This window comes from Barbus barbus (genome assembly GCF_936440315.1).
Source record: "Barbus barbus genome assembly, chromosome: 43".
Taxonomy (NCBI): Eukaryota; Metazoa; Chordata; class Actinopteri; order Cypriniformes; family Cyprinidae; genus Barbus; species Barbus barbus.
In genome coordinates this window covers 13608900-13631623 of record NC_136721.1, presented here as the reverse complement: position 1 = coordinate 13631623, position 22724 = coordinate 13608900, and the positions used below count along the sequence as shown (strand labels likewise).

The 22724-nt window shown below is 40.6% G+C and overlaps 1 protein-coding gene across 3 annotated transcripts in view; it reads right to left on the bottom strand.

The window, feature by feature from the left end:
- Window positions 1-5931: 5931 nt before the first annotated feature.
- The window catches only part of LOC306862843 (zinc finger and BTB domain-containing protein 16-A-like), a 118592-nt gene continuing 101799 nt past the window's right edge, over window positions 5932-22724 (bottom strand). For 2 of the 3 annotated variants that reach the window (XM_079405864.1, XM_079405865.1), the window contains exons 5-7: window positions 15461-15631; window positions 10607-10774; window positions 5932-8033 (exon numbers count right to left, since the gene is read on the bottom strand). In XM_079405864.1, the coding sequence (XP_079261990.1) occupies window positions 7804-8033; window positions 10607-10774; window positions 15461-15631 (569 nt within the window). In that variant the 3' untranslated portion in view covers window positions 5932-7803. Of the gene's footprint in view, window positions 8034-10606; window positions 10778-15460; window positions 15632-22724 lie in introns of all 3 variants that reach the window. The other variant, XM_079405863.1, reaches the window with a different exon arrangement.

The following is a 22724-nucleotide window of genomic DNA, read 5'->3' as shown; positions in this document are numbered from 1 at the left end:
CAACCCTATTTGCGTATGTTGGAATCAAATAATTGAGGTTTTATGCAGTCATTGAAACAACAAACTATCATTTAGGTTCCAATTAATTTCCTTCCTTCCATTTCACTTCTGTTATTCTGATAAAATCTGTAGTATTGCAAAAAATACTGAAATGTAAACATCTTGTAAAGTGTTGTATTTATGTCTTGAGAAGATCTTGGACCGTGTCTATATTGTGTTCCCTTTCTTCCAGCCCAAGGGCGTTTGAGTATTAGTCGTTGCCTGTGACACTAAATGTACTAATTGTAAAGATTTTCACCTCACTGGGAATGCACTCAGCAGGCCTGGGGTGATTGGATAAATGCCATCGACACCCTACATAATTAAAGAAAAAAAAAATCAGTTAGACAGTAAATGGGAGCATTGATCCCAATACAATCAATGGGGCTACATCTCTCCATCCCGCCAGCACACCACAGTCCTGAATTAGGTATAAAACGTAATGTTTTATGAGGAACAACAGTTAGCACACTCTTTATGTAAATAAAATAAACCAATCTTATCATAATTACCATTCAACAACACCACAACCATAGACCTCAACTTTGACCAGCAGAGGGCTTCTAAGGCCATGTAATGTATTTAAGGCACTGCTGATGTTAGGGACATGATGACATACTGCTGAGTTTCACTGGTATCTGTAATATTAAATACAGTCTGCATTTGGAGCGCACACAATAGGATTCCAGAGCCAGAGGAATTTCATTATCAACCAAGAACGGAATGTTGGCAGACTGAAGTTGGCAGTGTAATTTCTGAAAGCCATACACAGTCATAACAAATGGCTTCAAGTGGCATTTGTAGGCTGTTACTTGCTTTGCAAATTCATCTGCTGGAGGTCGTCCACCGGGCCCGCAGGCACAGCTTAGCTGGGAACACAGTTGAAGGGATTTGAGAAGACCACGGCCACCATTCAGTTCTTCGCTGTCTAAACTTCCCTTGTCCATTAGATCATATCTGGGTCAAAGAGCAACCAAAGATGGGACCCCTTGCTCGCCACACAAAAGCTATTCACACAGAGAAGGTCACGTGACCTTAGCCGAAAACGGGCGGTGTTGGGTGCCAGCAGCATCAGCATCGCTCTAATGATTCTTAACTTCCTAAGGCCTTGCAAAGCAAATATACAATCTGAACCCTGCTGTCTTTCTCAGACGATCATTAAAAAAATCTGTTTCATCTTAAGAGATAGAACTAATTAAAAGACTCATTAGCACAGCACACTGAGGTAGCATTGTGTGTTTTATATGAAGCACATTATTTCCAGAGATAGTTAGAAGGTGAAAAGAGTTTCATTAGCCACTGTAAAGCTGCAGTCACATTTACCATTTTTCGGCAAATTTAGCATGAGGGCAAAATTTACTTGTGAGGTGTGTTTTATATATCACTACATTTGACAATATAGATTTTATGAAACCCCACCCCTTTTCAGCACAGCCTCGTTGTCTTGTGTCTACCTGTTAGTATTTCCACAGAAGGGTCGTATGAATTTCTGAATGAACTGCTCATTTATAAAATCTTCCCAGTCTACTGACATTTATGACATCCACTTTGAACATTACAATGCTCATGATAACTTTCGTTTAGTTATAGCAGCCAACCACATAAACAAAAGTTCAAAGACAAAATTCAAAAAGCTGCGCAGTTGTTTCTCCGACACTTAACGTTAACACAATGGACCTTTTTTGCCCGAGAAATGTTGTTAATGTGAGCCCATCTACATTTAGTGTTGCTCTGTGAAATTCAGTCATTTCAAAAGGAATCGGTTCGAAGAGTTTCGCTCATTTTCAAACTGGTCAAATTTGACCAATCGCCGCTTTGACTTTGACTTCTGTGAGCGGCCTTTAACACATTCTCGCTATTGACAATAATTGACTTTTTTGTTTTTGTTCGCAAAATTTTGCTGCAGTTTTGCTAATGTGTTCCAAAACCAACCCAGATAGCACAAGTCCGTCTGGAAGACGTCTGTTAAAGATCACTTGATCTGGAAAGCATCTGCTGTTTACAAACATCTGACAGACGTCTTTAAGATGTCAGTTTTACATCCATTCTAAAAATCATAAACATCTAATAAACGTATATTTGACATCTGATAGAAATGTCGCATTACAAATGAGCAAACACTAAAAAATACCTCTTGCAGATGTAAATGCAGACGTCAAATAGGCGTCTCCGTGATGTACGCGTGCTATCAGGGAACCAACAATGCAAAAATTATGTCTAGTGACGGAAGTGTGTTGTATTATATTGTATACAAACCCTTGTGATATAATATATGCATTGTATTTGTATTATATGTGGAATCAATACATGAATAAGTGTTACTAATTTGTGAGCACTTGTGTTCGTTTTTAATTCTATCAGACAATTGTTGAATATGAATTAAACGTTAACAGGCAAAAATTGTGGTGCTCACACAAGATGGCAGCAGTTAGGCTGAGCTTTTGCTGTGCGTGTAGCCTAACACTGGCAGATGTTTACAATAATTCAACAGGATCATAACTCAAACACACACACACACACACACACACACACACACACACAGAGTGTTAGATACAATAGCAGAGGGAGCATTAGCATAGCAGCGAATTGCCATTATTTGCTCAGATGGTTCCTGGTATTAACACAGAGCTCTATGCAATGAACACAGGCAGACTCTCTAAAGCACTGAGGTTTGTATTCTCAGCTTGTCTCCCCCCAGAATAAAAGAGAAGCAGAGACTGCTTTTGTTTCAGTCTATTTCCCTCCGAATAGTAATGAGAGCAGGCAGTGAAGGCACAGAACCTGTTATCTTCAATACCTGTGTGACTCCACTTTACTATCTTCAGGATTTATTGGATAATGTATTTGCATCAAGTTAAGTCTCGTTGTCTTGTTTTGTCCCCATACTCTCTTAAATTGTAATATTAAACTTGGTAAGATATTTGCCATTATATGGACTAACTGCACTATATTCACAATACATTGGCCATTAACTTTTACTATTAAGTTTCTCATGTTATTCTTTTTTAAATAAAGATAAGTTTGAATCAGACTAATAATCGGTAATGTTCAATGAAACGGTCTCGCCTTCTTTTACAGACTCTATGCTGCCTATAATAAACAATGGCATTTAAGCATCATGAAGAACAGCAAATCACTTCTGTAATAGAGATTTGATGCTAAACTATATATATTTACAGTCTAAGATACATTTAAAAATGCATTTTTTAGTGAAAAATTATATAATTTACTCCCTCATCTGGTTACAAACCTATACCAATATTCACGCTTCTCTCTTCAGTGCAGAAGTGGATGGTGACCAGGAGATGGCAAACTTCAAAAATAGCATCATAAAACATTCTATTTCTACTTTGAGAGCAAACTCAAATGTGCATTTTTACGTAATCTTATTTTTACAGTAGTGGTCACCATTCACTTTTGATTTTATAGAAAAGTGCTGCTGGAACATTCTGCATAACATCTCCTTTTGTGATCCACACATGAAAGTCCATCATACAAATTTGGAACTACATGAGGGCGAATAAATGACTAAATATTTGTTGCATAAAGGATCATTAACTCCTGTGAGTCGAACACATGAAAAAGCCAGACAAACTTAAGTCCATTTTTTATTTTTTTCTAACTGCAGATTTAAGGAATACAACTGAACATTGTTATTTTGAGACTCATAAAAAACAAAAAAAACAAAAACTAACAAACAAAAAAACAATCTACTGTTAGTAGGATGTAAAAAATATCTTTCACTATTAAAAGGCACAAAATTTACTTTGTGACAACACTGAGAAGAAAACCTGCAGCATTCGATCTCTTTAAATTCTTTATTTTTTTCACACTCCATCAGAGAACACTGAAATGTTACAAAGAGATGTCTGATCCTACACCGAAAGAAAGACTACATCAGGAAACTGATGCCAATATCTGTAGCACAACATCCAGAAAATAGTGCTACAAAAATAGCATGTTGCTGGAAAAGACAAAGGACCGTTGCAAAGCTCTAATGCAAATTAAAATTTGTACAATTGACAACAAACTAAAAAAAAAACAAATTGGGCACCTTCTAAGATTAGGCTAAGATTAGGTGCTGAGGTAGACGTAACTATAATTCAAATAATAATAATAGAACAAACAAAAATAAAAACCCCAGAAATAAAACACTATATTCTTAAAGAGCAACAGGACTGGCACTTGTACTGTCACAAAGGAGGAAAAAAATACAGACAAGCCAGAGAAAGAGAGGGGGATACAGTACAGAGAAACTGCTTTATTACATAAAAAGCTTTGTTATGCTTGGTCCGACAGGGCAATTGGTCCTCAGTGCTAATATAAAAAAAAAAAGACAACGTCTTGGTGCTTTGTTACTCAAACAGTTTAGTTTTGACCTCAATGGCACATGCATGGCAACACGGCATGAAATGGCTACTCTTTCTAGAACACCACACTTGAACACAGTGAGCCAACTCCAGGGATGCAATGATGATGCGTGGCTTTAACATAAGTACTTTAAACAACAAATAAACATGTCTAGTAGGGCAGTACAAATGCTGAATGTTAAAGGGATGTTGTTGAAAAGTTTAATCAGCAAACCTGTTGCTGAGGCAAAAAAAAAAAAAAAGAACAAGGAAATGAAAGCAAGTTTGATTCTCAAACATTATTCCCCCCCTCAAAGCAGGATAATTCATTGTGAAAAACGCTCCTATTCCAATCCAAGGAATGTTTGGCTTGTCTTTTTTGAACTGTGTATAAAACACTACAATACTGATCGGTCGCCAGTGGAACCACTGAAAATAGACCAAATGATCATCACAAAACAAAAATCGTTTCAAGTGAATCGATCTGAGATCATCATGGCACCCCTGGAGCCCTGAAGACACCAATAATTTTCTTGAAAATACAAAAACTAAGCAGATATATGTGGACAATTTGTTGAACAATTTCATTTAGGCACAAAGATATTACAGAAACATCAGAAGAACATTGAGGGAAGAACTATATCAATGCCAATATTTTTTAATCACGGTGAGAGAAAAGTGGCATAGAATATGACTTTCAGATTAGTGCATTCGACACTAACGTGCTCTCACACACACACACACACACTCGCATTCGTTCTCAAACACACACACTACGTGAAAACACTCAAAGCAAAGTACAAAATCAAAAAGGTACACTAACATGTGACTTAATAACTCGTATTGTTGCCACATATTGCAAAACTCTGTTTTACCCATTTAACATCAGTCAACATTATCCATTTACAGAACAAAATATATATTTCTGCCTTTTTTTTTTTCCATGGAGCTACTAGTTTTTAAATTCTCACAGGGGGCAAGTATACCCAAACTCACAGTGTTTTCCAGAAAACAACGGCAAGACACACGACAATTACGTTTCATTTGACGCGTCTTCCCATCCCTTCTTTTTTAGTCACTTCAAGTAAAAAAACAAAACGTTGGCAACATTGATTGTTTTGTTTCAGATATCGTGTGCAATGGAATTGATCATTGGCATCACATTTTATTTATTTTTTTAAAATTTATTTGTTGTTATTTTCACAAAGGAGAATGTGGCTGATTTAGTCCTTCACCTGCAATGTATTGACATCCAGAAAGCAACATTTACCACTATAGGATCACGCACTGTCCAACATTACCGAAGAGGAGCAAGGCAAACGATTCAAACGAGAGAATAATGATATAAAAAAAGAACTACAAAGTTTTGCCCCGCTGCAACCTCAACAAATGGAAAAAAGGGACTGACACTTAATACAAAAATATCACAATTTTATATATCAAATGGCCTCTGTTGGCTCTTGCTCAGGACTACACTCATATAAAGAAACATGTCAACTGACAGGATTTTAGTTTTTTTTTTTTTTTTCTTCCTTTTGTCTTTGATTACCACTTGCAGTCCCAATTGTCCAACGCACAATGCACTGCTGCATATGACCTGTTCTTGGCGGCTCACGCTCTGTGAACCTTCTTTTTTCACATTACAAAACTACAATTCTATTCACATATTTTCAAGTTTAACATTTTTGTTTGTTTCTTTTTTTCAGACTTTAAAGTACTACACTTAACTTGTTCCATACACACCTCCCAGATCAACTCCGACCCCGAACTTAAGGCTTCAGAAATCTCTTTTCTGCTCTTAAGGTAACATTTACAGGGGTGGAGGGAAAGTTCTGATTATTTTTTTCAACCCACTTTTCCTATAAGCAAATCTTACCCCCTTCCATATTCGTCGCTTCCGACGTACAACACTTGAAAGCGCGAGATGAAGTTGCAATAATGCAAAACACAACAATGTGCTTTCGCAGACGAAACACAACAAAAAGAAACAAAACTTAGAGGTAGCTTACAAAAAAAAAACGACCAAACCCACAAGCTTTTCAACAAGCAGGGTTAGTAAAACAAAACAAACAAAACAAAAACATAATACCAAGTTTGGTAAGATTAATGCAAAGAAAAACTAAACAAATGTCGAACGAAAGACAAATAATCTCTCTTTACCATGGCACTTAAAAGCACACGCCACCCCTGCTCGCAAAGCAAACAATCAAATATACAAAGAAACAAAGGAAAAATTAAAACACTAGCACATGAGGTCACAAAAAACGAGGTAATTCAAGTACAATGTGCTGAAGTAAATCAAGGTATAATAGGAAACACAAAGCGAATCAAACCAAAAGAGTTGAGTCAATCTGCTCTGTTCATTCATCCCAGCGTTCCCGGCTGGACAGGCCAAGCCTCGTGACCACCTACGAACACATGGATATGTGCAGACGAGCCCTGTACGTCACAGTGCCGCTCAGTCTGCAAGCCACTGACAAAAGCAGCTTTAGTCATCATTTTGGTCTCTATAACAACAGCATAAACAGTTGATTAGATGTCTAGTGTGTAATGGATGTTCTGTATGTATTGCAAAGTTACTCGTCTCGAACGGTTAAGCGATTTCAGACTTGATAAGCGAAGGAGGAGATAACATGAACATGTACAGTGTGCGTGTTAGTCTGCTTAAAATAAACTCGAAATGTGGCGCTTGAGAAGTCAACATCAAACAAAAACTGTCGTCGTGAAGTCCGCCTGTAATACGCGCTATGCTGAGAGAAAAAAAGAAAGAAAGTGAAATTACATTGATGAACAGAGTACTGAGAGCTTTGCTGATTTGTACGCTGGTTAAACCAATAAGCCCTTAATGAATGTGAATCATATGGGAGGGATCTACACGCTGACTGTCAGCCGGGCATCGTGAACATGTTTTGCAGCAATCTTACGTCCCAGTTTGCAGTAATGACCCTGATGAACATGACGGTTCATATTTGCTGTGGAGTACCTGACTGGCACGTTACCGCTGACGGGTCTAAGTGCTTCCTGCACCGACATCTCCGAGAGATAAACACTGTGTCTGGTTCACACTACTATTTTTGCACCAGAAGAGGGCATCCTTATGAACAGGAGGAATCATTGTTGAAGTGTGTCTCGTTTGACTGATAAGACATTTTTAACGTTTGGGACGTAAGCTGACATGTAGAGAGTGGACTTCCCATATGATCCGTGCTGTGAACGGATATACGGCTATAACATGATGCTTTTTTTCTTTTTTTTTTTAATGTTTTGCGATACTGATGGGGTAAGATTTCTGCCTGTTTAGTTCCTGTCCGCCTTGCCCAGCCCCTCCGACAAATCCGTCCATTTCCTGACTGTGTTTCCAGGCGCTTTAACCCCTCGCCCTCCCGTTCCCCTCCCTCCCCGCCATCTTCCTCCTTCAGACGTAGCAGAGGTACAGGTAAGTCTTCTCTATCCTCCAGTCTGGGGGGATGTCTTCGGGCTTGTGGCCCTTCATGTGCTTCTGCATGGAGGAGAGGCTGGGGCAGTATTCCAGGCAGATGGTGCACTGGTACGGTGAGGCTCCGTTGTGGGTACGCAGGTGTTTGATCATGGCCGAGTAGTCCCTGGAGCGCTGGTGGCAGAGCTTGCACTCAAACGGCTTCTCACCTGCATGGAGAACAGAAAATGTCAAGATTTTGCACGACATGTCAAGAGATTTTGTACTCTGAATGGTGCTGCTGATATTCGTGAACAGACAGGAACTCATCTGTATGGAAAGTAGGAATATGATTAAGTGAAGGACTCTCCTAGTAATGCAATATGGAACAAATGGTTTGGTAACACTTAACGTTAAGGGTACACAAATTACCATGAATTCATGCATAAATTCATGCATGAATTATGCGTTACTTCATGCATTAATATCTCATGAATTATCAGGAACTAACAAGAATTCAAAGTATTTCTATCATGACTTCATGGATGAACAACACATTAATTAAGACATTAACTAAGATGGCTACATCACCATGATTTATGAAAAAAAAAAAAGGCCTTTACTATCCACTGTGGATAAATCTATACTTTTGGTACATGAATCATCATGAATTCATGCTGAAGGAGTGGATGCCGATCTACCATACCCTTCACAATAATATTATTTCATTATTTCTTGTGTGTTTATTAATCAAGTTATTGATCGGTATTTAACCTCCTAGATTATTTGATGATTGACTTGGTTCCATAATGAAGTCTATTCTGTTCATAGGGTCACAGTGCCATGATTAGGTCAGGGTGACCTCCCATCTACATGAGCAACAGTGATTGGGACAACTGTGACATTTATGTGTTCAAAAACAAAGAAAACATCATGATCATGCGTAATACTGTAATAATGTACCCATCTTAGTTAATGCCTTAATGTGTTGTTCATCCACGAAGTCATGATAGAAATACTTTGAATTCTTGTTAGTTCCTGATAATTCATGAGATATTAATGCATGAAGTAACGCATAATTCATGCATGAATTTATGCATGAATTCATGGTAATTTGTGTATCCTTACCGTAAAATGTTACCAATGGTTTTGATGCATAATCCATAATTTTTTTTTTTTTTTAATTAAGATTTTAAGCTAAATTTACATAAAAGTATAAACAAACATGTTGTATATGTATATATGTATAGAAATTAAATGATGAATAAAACTGAAATGGCCTGCCCTTTGGTGTGGGCTTTACAGAGCGCCAAGACGTAGGAATCAATCAGATATCACCTTAACAAGAGGAAAGGGGCTCTTTACACAGGTCTGAAACAGAGGCAAGGCCTGCGCTGGCATCGGCCTCAGCTGTGATCATATAAATATACATATAAACATGAACTTATATACATACTATATATACATACAGATATATACACGTGTGTGTGTGTGTGTGTGTGTGTGTGTGTGTATATATACACACACACACACACACACAAATCATTTCTTTTCTCTATTGTCTCATAACAGACAAGTGTACAAAAACTTTGCAGCATAGTGTAACTGAAAACAATCATGTGAAACAGCAGTGAATGTTGCATTTGACAATCTAGCTACACAGTTAAATAAATGTGTTTCTTAGTTCAGAACGTTGACAGAAACCTCTTAAAGAGACAGTAACGCAAAGCGCAGCACATTTGTTCCGACGGTGAAAATCAGTCATCTAAACGCTGACCTTTAAAAATGTCACTAGGGAAAGCATTGATAAGTTGAGGATTGAAGAACGCTCGTGTTGGGTAAAGGCATCCTGGGAATGCAAAGTCTCTGCTTTGTTTGCTCAGGTCTTCTGTTTGTTTAACAGAGGGATTGAGGAACCTTGACCTCGGCGGTTCGAGCAATGTCATGTCCGTCTGCGTTTGCGTATGCAAAGGCCCTAATGAGACGGTCATTAAACTGTCGAGACTCCAGTGATACATGCACGTGTGGTCAGTGTACTTTAACTGCACTGTAAACAGGGCAGCCTCAGATAACCAGGCAATAATGAATTGCAAATGGAGCCGAGTTATTGATTGGCCATCGACAGGAGCAGGGCTGCCAATGTCGATGCTTCATCAAGCGGCTCCCTTTTTTGCATGCGGTGGCCTTTGACTGTGAGCTTGTTGTTGTTCTTGTTATCTCGGGCGCTCTGTGCTCGCCGCCGAGGCTTTACTCCATCCCCACCCCACCCAAAGAAGCCAATTATTCGACACGCTTTCTTGATAGTTTGGCTTAACGGCATCGCTTTTTGAGTGGCAGAGAGGAGGGGAAGATCTGGTGTCCGTCGTGTGCGTCCGAGAGACCTGGTCTCTACAGTACCGCACTAATCCCCTCGTCAAAGAGCGAGCTGATGGCACTGGAAATGGCCTGCCCTTTGGTGTGGGCTTTACAGAGCGCCAAGACGTAGGAATCAATCAGATATCACCTTAACAAGAGGAAAGGGGCTCTTTACACAGGTCTGAAGCCAAACAGAGGCAAGGCCTGCGCAGGCATCAGCCTCAGCTGTGATCTAAAGATCTGATATGACGCTTGCCCGCTGACAAGGATAACAGAAAACTGCTACATGCGACCGTAGCGCTTAACGTGATTTAAGTAGGGCATGTTACTGGATCAAAATCCTCACTGGTGCTGGAAAAGTAGTACAATAAACTAAGGAGGACTATAATACCCAATGAAAGCTTTTCCAGTCACCTCGGCTTGATAAACAGGAAGAAGTGTACAGTACCTGTATGGACACGGTAGTGGGTCTCTAGCTGGTGTTTGAGGCTGAACTTCTTGCCACAGCCATTACATTCATAGGGTTTCTCTCCGGTGTGGATACGCTTGTGTCCCTTCAGCGTGCTCTCGTCTCGGAAGCAGCTGCCACAGAACTCGCACTCAAATGGATGGTCACCTGCTGGACAGAGGTCCGGTCAGTATATGTAGTATATGCAAGTTAATGTTGATCATAAATGCAGTAAGAGCTGTGAATGAATGGACTTGCACCAGACAGACATTATAAAGGCTATAAATCACCTTTTATTAGCACTAAATTACACTTAAAGTTCACCTAAAATTTTAAATTCTAACGTTGTTATTTTAGTTTTTTTTGCACACAAAAGTATTCTAGTAGCTTCATAAAATTACGGCTGAACCACTGATGTCACATGGACTATTTTAACGACGTCCTTACTACCTTTTTGGGCCTTGAACATGGTAGTTCCCTTGCTGTCTATGCAGGGTCAGAATGCTCTAGGATTTCATCAAAAATATCTTAATTTGTGTTCCAATAATGAACAAAGGTCTTATAGGTTTGGAACGACATGAGGGTAAGTAATTAATGAAAGAATTTTAATTAATTAAACTATCCCTTTAAATGTGTAATTTCTATACCTTTAGTGACAGAAAATTACATTGTTACTGTGTTTTAATAAACAAACAGAACTGTGTTTATAGTTAATAAACTTGATAGAGCCATAAAACAGGTATTTACTCTGACTTTATACACTGTTTTACACTGATACACATTGGAAAGCAATCTTCCAATGAATCATTTGCACAAAAAAAACAATAAATAATTTGTTAAAGTTGGTTTTCAAAGTGTATCACTGCAAAACAAAATGTAGAAAGAATAGAAGAATGAATTTTACAACCTTTAAATTTCAATAAACTGAATATACAAAGGCTGTAAAATGAAAAGATTTTTAAAAATGTTAGAAAACAAAGATAATAGGAGAAAAATTCATGAGAAAAGAAAAAAAATGTGGACAATAACCCAAGTATTTCTTTCTCTCACAAAGCATTAAATAGCTGGCCTATAATATTTACTTGAAATCAAGCCATTATAAGCTCTCAGTACAATATCATCAGTTGTCTGTTATAGGTCATTGTCATCTATATCTTCCTGTCTTCTTGCACTGTAATGGATATGAAGAGGTCAGTAATCAGTGATGATATGCGGGGGTGTTTCTTTTTCTGCTCTAATTGCGCTTCTGTGTCTCACTATCAGCTAACTATATATCCCTCTCTCTCTGTACTGATGCACGACTCCGCCAGGCGTGTAATGTTCCCCATATTTAATGCATTTCACTTCTGTGCGGAGGGTTTAAGTCATCGTCTAGGTTTCATTATCTGGCTGTCCGAGCGGCACCGTGCCTGGGAATAAATTGCATTTCTCGTTATGTACTGTCATGCTCAGACTCTCGCCGCCTCCCGTTACCAGACAATGTCAATTTCCTCAGGCACGTTTTGTGGCGAGACGCAGCTAAACACCTCACATTTACACGGCTGCTCAGGCTCCACCGTCTTCGCTTCACCAGTAATGGGAGAGAGAGAGGAAAAAAAAGCAGGAGATGACACAAGACAGAAAAAAAACCCCATACGTTTCAGAAATCAATAAAAGTGACAGTATTTATTTGTGTGCATGAAGTTATCAGTCGCTGTAAGAAATTTGGCGCTTCGAAATGCCTCCTCCGCTGAAGAGATCACAATCCATCACGCTCCCTGACTGCTCTCCGGCACGCGACGAGAATAGCAATCGTGCCAAATTCACCTGACTTTAATTGCGCCTAAGCTGGCGCTTCAATCGAAGACATCTGCGTTAGCCTCCAGAAAACTGGCCACCAGTTAAATCTGCAGGCTTGCTTCTACCCTCAGTAAAAGCATCTTTAATCTTTATTTGACAAAATCATTTGTGACAGCTCTCTCCTGATACCACAAGGCACAAATTCATATCGTAATACTCGCCTGGTATTTTTTTAGGCTACCTGTTATGTAAATGCAGCATGTCGCTGCTATAAACTGAAGGCAATTTGCTTCTCAAATTCTGTTTGGCGGCTTTGCTTTGTTAGGAATACATTAAGCTTTGAGGCAGTAAAGATACAAGGTGATAGATCAAGATTCTGTCACCGACTGCGTGTTCCTCGGTTCCTTTCTGTGTCTGTCTGTAAGTCTGGCGGCTGCGAGGCACAAAGAGGGTGAAAAAGACATTTGAGAAGCTTGGGGGCTGCCACCTGCGTCCCCGTGCCTCAGGGGACCGCTGCGGTGGCGTACCTGGCCGGGGTCTGCGGGCACCGCCTGGCGCCTGGCAGGGCCGAGGCTTATGTTAAGGCAGGGGCCGAGTTCATTATGCGCTAAGCAGCGTAAATCAAGGATCCATCACTGCCAGGGTCTCGACTGGGCTGCACTATCAAACACAGCTGCGAACACAAAACACCCGCCGCAGATGGAAAATGGGCTCCGAATAAAACACAAGCACAGAACAACAACGGAATATTAACGAGGCACGGCCGGCAGCGTGCGGAACGGAGGGGGGAGCGAGGGGGCTGCCATGATTATCAGCCCTAATGGATGCCAGCGTTCGCTCACACTGCGCGCCTGGAAAAGTACATGAGCAAGTACATTCAAGAACAGAAATTCCTCTCTAAAATCAGGAGGAAACACGTGTAATCATTCGCTGAAATCCTGTCAAAATTGGTTCTGCATCAGCATTTAGGCTGAGGTATGACTGAAATCAAATTTAAGCTTGGGCTTGAATTACTGAGTAATGACTGTGTGGGCCCATAATCACTCATTTAACTTATTTTTGAGTGGGCACCACACACATGGAGCAAAAACGAATACGTTAAGCTATTGCTTCAGTGTTTTTACAGAGCAGTGACTTAGGCGTACATACTGCAAGGTATTATGTTTCTTGAAGTCTCCCATGCTCACCATGACTGCATTTATTTGATCAAAAATGCAGTCAAAACAGTATTATATCATTTTCTATTTTAATGTTTTTATATGCTGATTTGGTGTTTAAAAAACACTTTCTCTTCTTATAATTTACATCTTTGGTATATGTAAAGTTCAATGGAAGAGTATTTACTTGTAAAAATCTTTTGTAACATTATAAATGTGTTTACTATTACTTTTGGTCAGTTTAATGCATCCTTTAATGCAAAAAAAAATTAAATAAAAATGTAGTAAAGATTTACTGAATCTACAGTTTTGAACTGTAATTCATGTATGTAAAGAAATCTTTTTTAAATCAATAAAACGCTGAAAGGCAATATTTAAAAAAAATACAATTGACCCCTATTTTATGAACACAACTTTACATGTGTGTTATTTATTTATTTTTGCTGCCACTGGCCAGCAAAAAAGTCCTGATGGATAAACATTTGTACAATAAACGTTTGTGAATGTATGTTTTTTTTTTCATGGTTAATAATTTATAACCATTCTACTTAAATTCCACTATAAAAAAAGTGTGCAAATAACTGAAATGCATGTTAAACGTCAATCACAATATGTATGTTAAAGTCTATGAGACTTTAAGTCTTTGAGAATCTCTATGATTGAAAGGAAAGACAAGTTTTTTTTTATATAAACCACCTGATGAGTCGAACACAGTAGTGATTGTTTTAAAGTAAATCAATGTAACAATGGCGACGTCAATTATATTAACAAACAATTAATTCAAGGAAGATATTTCTGGTGTGGTGTTGATAAAAGGGTACTCGGGCCCTATTGACGGTTGTGGGAGTACATAAGATTGGAAAAAAATTGAAAAAAGGTTGGGAAACACAGCTCTGGAGGAACATCCGAGTGCTTATCACATCAGCGACTCAGTTTCCAACATTAAAAAATACACTGTGAATGAGATTAAGAAGATCAAAGGAGAATTAAACGCGAGCAGTGAGTCTTCTTTTTTTGTCCTCTTTAAGAAAAAATGTAGAGACTTATTTTCGGTGGTTTTTGCAAGTGCCAATAGCAGTTTTTCCCTTTCAGCTCCTTGACAAAAGCCCCCACATCACATTAAACGGGTGCTTGCTAGCGCTCATTGTAATTTAATACACGCCTACAGAGAATTGGGTTCAAACTAGCACGACGCTGCATCACAGCCTCTCTCTCTCCCTCCACCATGTCTGCGGAGAAGCAGACCGTTGACATTTATGCGTGCAGGCGGGAGCGTCGGCTCCGATGTACGGTCCTGCGAGGACAAGCGAGTACAGTAAGCACTCGGCCGCCTTGTACCGTCAGCCGCCCAATAAAGGCCGGGCGGCCGATAAACAGGCGGGCTTTGCTCATCTCCCGCTTTCGCTTCAAATATTCATCCCTGCCACCGCCGAGTAAAGCAACTCTGACATGTCAGGCTGTTATTTAAGGTCAGAGACGATGGGGGGAAAAGGCTTTCTGGAGAAAATGGGATTCATTTCCAGTGTCTCATATTCGGAGACAGTAATGGAGACTGTTCCACAAGTGGCCGCATCTGCTCAGCCTCACGTCTGGCCACATGGGGATGGAACCGCCATATAGCAGGACTAACCCGACTGGGGAGGGCGATATCTGCACTGTCACAAGCCATCACAGCGCTTTGGCCTTTCGCTAAATGACATGTCACTTTAGCCTGCTATCTTCATTCCATCCACCTCCATCCAGAAGGTGATGGGATGACGGGTGGGAGAAAAAAAAGCATGTTTAAAATAATCACTAGGCTTGACGGATGTGCATACAACAACACCAAATTAGTATGTAATACGGATTCATCCCAAAAATGTGGCTCCTGAGGCTGTCGGTTATGCACAAATGTGCAACGTTAAGACTGATGTGAAACCTGTATGCGAACGGAGATGGCGCTTGAGTGCGGTGTGGCTGGGAAATGTGCGGTTGCACTCGCTGCAGATGTAGCTACGCACGCCTGCGTGGACCTCCATGTGCTGCTGCAGAGCCGTCTGCGTCTGGAAGCGCTTCCCGCACAGCAAACAGAAGATGGCCATATCTGATCCTGGGAGCAGAAAGAGTGAGATGTTAACATGAGTGTACGATTTCATTTACAGTATTCATGCTAAAGTGTTCTGACTAACTAAACACAGCAGCATTGGCTTTTGGAGCAGGACTATTATTTGCCTGACTCCTTATTGAAAAAAATCTTTATTTTTGCAATTACAGGTTCTTGTGAATCACATGATCACTGTAGAAACTGGACAATTAAGCTGAAAAAGACAATGATTCATTTAGAAAATACACTGTCTCAGTGGATCAATAAGAGAATCTAATTCAGTACTACAGGGTGTGATGCACATATCATACGGTGCCACAAAATGTCAGCGGACAGATACAGGAAACGATCAAACAACTAGAGTGGTTAGATGGCTGGAATTAATATTAGCAAATCATTGAAATCTCCGGTAAAAAAAAAAAAAACCTCACACCTGGGTGTTTAAATAGATAAAGGCATAAAGTGATCTTTTGCTTTGCTCTCATACACAGACTCGCACTTCACACTTTTTTCAATTATCAGGCTCTAGACAACTCTGGGGAAAGTGGGAGTGTTTTAAGCTCCGCTTCTATTTCATGAGTCGATAACACATCTTTGGGGCAAAGCTGCCACTAATTAAAAAAATCTATGAGGAGCCCCAGTCTCATGTTCATAAAGCTCGATCAATCAGCATTTGCTGGGGAAAAATCGGGAGCGATTGAGAGGATGAGTTTGAGGTGAGCGAGTGAAACGACTATTCCTGTTCTTAAATCTCAGACAGTGCAGCTGAATTGCTGCTTCTCTGCAAATAAATACTGACAAGCCTTCCTTCTGGCTTTCTCTGGGCCCAGTCGTTTCCCTCCCCCTCTCGTTGTCTCCATCTTTAATGACTCCTTACATCTCTGGGTTTATCGATAAAAAGGAAGGGTGGTCATTGATTATGGATGGAAATCCCAAAGAAGTTTGGGGATGTGAAATGCAAGTTTGCTTCAGGAAGGTTCATGGCAAAACTAAAGGCTCTAAAGAAACTTAAAAAGCTAAAGCTAAACTAAAAGGGGGCGGGTGGAGGGAGATGAAAGACAGGGTGACAGGGGGTAGGGAGGAAAGGCTCTGAGGAATGCAAGAGGTTAGGTGGACTCTGACCCAGGGAGCTCAAGGGTCTGGTTCGGGCAGAGGGAAAGACTAAGCCACATCACCAGAGCTGCTCTGTGATTGCTCTTAAAATCCCACATTATTGGTGACTGAAAGATTTAATGATGATAATTTGCCCACTTTTCATTTCAAGTATTCCCTTCACAGAAAAGCCCAATCAGTGACCATGTACTGTGGCCCACGTCTTTTTTTAATTTGGAGATTTGGCCACATTTGAGATCAATTACATTACACTGTTAGCATACTACAAAGAGAATATTTTCCAGACAATATTTTTATCATTTCAAGCTATGTTTTAAGGATTTTTATCAGTAAAACAATACATCTTACAGTTCACTCCAAATGCACCATATTTCTCAGGTGGTAAGAACACTTCTGTTGAAGAAAGAACACTATTTTGGGAACAGGAGAAGGGCAGAGGTGACAGTTGATAAAGCGCAGCCATGAAGGTAAGTGCAGTGTCCATGTGATTGGTGTTAGCTGGAATTAAGTGTTGCTCGGTGTGAAGTAAAGAGCGTCACAAGTAAATGGACTGGCTGGGAGAAACTCTTCTGTGAGATACTGAAGGGCAAGGCAGAGAAAAAGAACTAGAGAGAGAGAGAAGTGGCTGACCCACTCGCCTCTATTACAGTGCAAAATTGAGTTGGACAAAGTGACACCTGGATAGAGGACTGGCTTTGGCTTCTGCTGCCTGCTGCCTGAGATTTGGCATAATTTACCTCCACTCCTGTGTCTATTTATAAGGGCCTCTTGGCGCCATCGCAGTGTTAAGTTAATGGCCCTGAAGAAGCATCGGCCGTTACTTAACAGTGGGTGCGCCGCACCGTTTAGGTATTGAGGGTGTTCTGCTTGTGTTCACCACTGCAAACAATTTTCCAGGATGGTTGTGCCCACATGATCCCTGGCTCAAAAGACAACTTCTAGGAATACCAGAAAACCATGTAACACCTAGACATAATCTCCTAGAAAACCAGTGAATTCACTTGACAAAAGAAGTTTTCTGTCCTGTGTTGACATATTTGCTGCTGCAATAGGAAGTCTAGGGAAGTTTTTGGTTACATTACAGCCATTAACAATTGGTTGCGGGGATGGGACATTCTTATTCTAGGGAGCATCTGATTAGACAAAAATCTGTGTAGTTCAAGATGAGACATCAACATTTCTGAATCACCAAAATAATTTTCCCAGAAGAGATAGACTATGCATTTTAAATGCATAAATGTACTAGAAGTTGATTGTCAACTTTTAGTCGTCTAACAGATGATTTCAATGATCAAATACATGCACTAAAACCACAAAAATTAGATTTTTATTTTAAGAATGCAGTACAGTATGAATGCAGTACTTTTTACGCAAACAAACTGAATGGGGCTGTGATTAAAACTTAATGTGAGAGTTAGACGAGGCAACTGTGTTTCCCACAGGGCCGATGCTTGAGCTGAGAAACCGCACATGGAGAGCGTGTGTCGTTCTAAGCTGGTGAGACCATAGTCAATTAGCTTGAGTTTCAATTCGCCCATGCTGATGGAATACAAACTCCTGCTGCTCTGTCTGTCGCCAGTGCCGTGAGGTGTGATGTCACCTGTTGCTCAGCGAAGAGCTCGGAAATATGACACACCTGTTCTGAATCTCTGCTTGGAATGTGTTACCTAGATGAGCACGCAGTGTGCAGGATGTTGGTGTTTGAGCTGATGTATCTGATATGATGCGTCACTAAAGCTACTATAGTTAGTCGATCTTTGTTCTGCCAAACAAAATAGTGCCAAATCAAATCAAACAATGATCAGTGATTACGCATTTAATTTATAGGTGTGTTTGAACAAATCAGTTGAGGGAACAGTTTAATAACGTCATGTTTTAGTTCCTCAAAGGGTGTTTGACTGAATTTTTTTAAAGACTCGCTTGTTTCATTCCTTAATGAATCAGTGTTTTTGAATTAATCGATTGTCACTTGTCTTGTCGCTACCTACTGGTGTAATGAAGTAACCCGTGGAATAAATCGCTGAAAAATCCCTAATATACAGTAATATTTGAATATTATAAGCCTATATGGTTAACCACACCCACAATTACGATTAGGTCCTAAAGTCAAAATGTTTAAAAAAAGTAACTATGCATGTAGAAGACATCCAAGCACAAAGGCAGACTGACAGATTAGATACATAGGCTTATGTGTGTCATACGTGAGTACCAGGAAAGTCAGTGCCATGGAGTATATATACACTAAGACTATGGTATGTGTGAAGCTTGTGAGAGAAGTTCAGGTCTGACAGCAGGAGGGGAGCGAGGGGTCATGGGGGCAGCTGTTTGGGCCAGGTGGGGGGCAGGGCTGCCCGGGCGCTCCGGGGCAGAGGGGGCCTTGGCAGCCCCACTGAGCTAGGGGACAATGGGTGCTAGCAGGGGCTCAGGAGGGCGAGACAATATGGTCAAACGGGTGCCAAAACCATACAACCCTTCTAACGTACACGGGGGGTGTGCGGAGCCTCAAAAGAAAGCTCAAATATTTAGTCCCACAATTAGTATAATGTGCAAAACACAGAACTTTGTCTCAGTGTGAAACTGGGCCATCAAGAGAAATTTACCATTTCCTACTGTGCTCGCAAGCGAGCATATCTGTGTATAGCACGGCGTACTGAGAACATTAGTCACGAGAACCCCCGAGAGCAGTGTAATGATTTTCATGGGGACTGCATCTTAATTATAATTGGGATGTATAAATGTAAGCATTATAGGAGCGCATTACCAAAGGGCTCTAGGTCTGAAGGGTAAAGCCACATCTAAAGGCTTTCTGACCCATTCATTTCCACGGTAATGTGATGCTGAATGAAATCAAAACAACAAGGGGTCTTGCACTCAGAGCGATTGGAGAGAAATGATTCTCCCTTGCCTGGCTTCATATCTCCCTTGTCTTTTTTCCAGCACGAATCAGATTTTTAGTCGAGAAGAGAGCGCGACAGATAGATAAAGAGATGTTACATGAGTGTTTTTATGACAGAGTGCTACAGGCTGCTGGGAAGTCAACAGGTACAAGCTGTTCCAGCGGCTGTGTGTGCGTGTGATGCGATATGTCTGCAGCATCTCTCCGGCCAGGGTATTCACTCACTCGCTAGCTCTCTCGCTCACTCGGGCTGACACCTAATGAGCCCAGACTACAGGAGGACTGCACATCCATGTAATCCGGGAGAGTGGCTGGGCATAATGTGGCATTAGAGGAGCCCAAGGCTTTTGGAGGGGGTTGCTGAGGGAGGGAGGGCAGCGACTGACAGCTTTGGTCTGGAATACAGAGCGTGTGACAGCACAGAGCGCTGCCTTAATGCATTCAAAACGCCTCTGTGCCTCTGACAAGAAAAGCAAAGAAAAGAGCTTCAATGAATTGTTTATTGATCTAACAGGAGGAGAGATGGTGAGACGGGAGACAGCGAGAGAGGGAGAAACAAAATAACATTTTGTGTGTTACTATCAAAGTGTCATTGGTCTCCGAAGGTCTGCCTTACAAATACATGACACCCAACAGGGGGACGTGTAAAATACGCTATTTGATTTAACAGGTTTTCATCTCAAGTGGTGGCTTTTTAAAAGGAGAATTACAATGGCAGACTGCATTTAAAAGCCTTAAACTGACGTTTGGAAGGGAAAGAATGAGGACGGCGCAACCTGCGTTAAATCTTCGAAAAGATTGCTTCTCATTCTGGGGCTGGTACCTTTCCAGACTTTGCACCAATAATAGTTACAGATAATTCACTTTCGTGTCGGGCGGCTGCGGTGAGATGCCACGTTCTCAGATAGATTAATGCCACCAGATGTCATTGTAGAAGCCATATTAATTACCTCGAGATAATGTCATGAAACCATATGGCTTCTCCAGTGTCCATTTAGACAGAGAAAATGTCTTCATCACTCACAAACCCACATGGAAGAAATTGGCCCTATTGACTTTGACAGGTGTTGGAGGCAGATTCTTCATAATTAAGTAAGCTTTCAACACTAGATCGACGTGACTGCAAAGAGGATTTGGCAAAACTGAGTATGGTTTTGCAGCACCGATTCACTCTTGTTAGTAACCCTCAATTATTTTGAATCACCATTAAGTTTTAAATTATTTTAAAAAAAGCAAAAATTGCAACCTGCATAGTCTGTTTATCATGGCCTGTGTTTGAATCATCCTACTGCCCTGATGGATGAAGTGATAAAAGATCATAAACACTGTTAGGCCGGGGGGAGGAATTTACGAGTGGACCCACCCCTGCGTTAGGTCTACAAAAGACACGGTGTCCCTTTAAGAGAGCAGAATTTACAGTGCACGGCTGGCCCTCGCCTCGGATGAGGATCGTTTACAAAGCAGAGGACCGTGCTTGCTTTTCCCCCCTATCCCACAAATCCGATTTAATCAGACAACCCTTGCAGTGCGGCTCCCAGTAAGAAAAAGGATAATTAGTAAACAGGCAGCCTCTCCTCTGCTTCATTGGCATTCGCGCGGGGTGAGTGTCGCATTTAAAATGCAGTCTGATGAAGTCTACAAAATCAAACCATTTGTTACTCCTATTGAGGAGGCTTCAGGCCACTGGCAATTAAATTGGAATTAGTGCAGGGAATGAGATACGGACGATTCATACCAAGGAGGCGAGAGTGTCTGGAGGATGTCTGGAGCTCTCTCAAGTTTACAGTGCTGATGAGTCCCATAATAACTAAAGCTCATCTGCTGTCTGAAGCAGACAACACGCATGCAGAAATCTGGATTTATCTGACTGTGGCGTGCTCTCATGTTCACCATGAACATAAATCTCATTTGGTTTTCTTTAGTGTCCATGCTGTCATAGTGCAAGTGATGAAATCAGGTGTTTGTTCAGACGGTGTAGTCAATATCTGCTTTATCCACACGGGTTGCCATAGTAATGACTTAAGCATCAGCAGGACGTCAACAGAAGAGAGTAGCTGTCAAACAGGACTGAAAACTGGAAATCATGCCTCTGCTTATGTCCATCATGACATCTCGCCGGGGTGCTCCACTCATCATGGCATCTGACAGGATAAGCATTACTGTACTTACACATTCATGCATATGTCATGTCCCAAATGGCTCACTCATTCGTCCATTTACCATTCAAACTAGATAGAGAAAACGACTAAGCTTTTTGTGTGACATTACATGCACAACATATTGTGAATGACACTACTATATGACTAAAACACACTTCTAAAAATCTTAACTACACATGCATTTGTAAACATTTCATTTCATTGGTTTTTGCAGTTCAGGCTACAAATATATTTCTCATGACCTTAAAAAAGTAAAATGTAAATACTACTTAAATGCTTGAATTTTTTTAAAAAGACAAATATAAATTGTGCCAATGTAAGAATGTGTCCGTGTTGCACATATACACATACACTCACCTAAAGGATTATTAGGAACACCTGTTCAATTTCTCATTAATGCAATTATCTAATCAACCAATCACATGGCCGTTGCTTCAATGCATTTAGGGGTGTGGTCCTGGTCAAGACAATCTCCTGAACTCCAAACTGAATGTCAGAATGGGAAAGAAAGGTGATTTAAGCAATTTTGAGCGTGGCATGGTTGTTGGTGCCAGACGGGCCGGTCTGAGTATTTCACAATCTGCTCAGTTACTGGGATTTTCACGCACAACCATTTCTAGGGTTTACAAAGAATGGTGTGAAAAGGGAAAAACATCCAGTATGCGGCAGTCCTGTGGGCGAAAATGCCTTGTTGATGCTAGAGGTCAGAGGAGAATGAGCCGACTGATTCAAGCTGATAGAAGAGCAACTTTGACTGAAATAACAACTCGTTACAACCGAGGTATGCAGCAAAGCATTTGTGAAGCCACAACACGCACAACCTTGAGGCGGATGGGCTACAACAGCAAAGACCCCACCGGGTACCACTCATCTCCACTACAAATAGGAAAAAGAGGCTACAATTTGCACGAGCTCACCAAAATTGGACGGT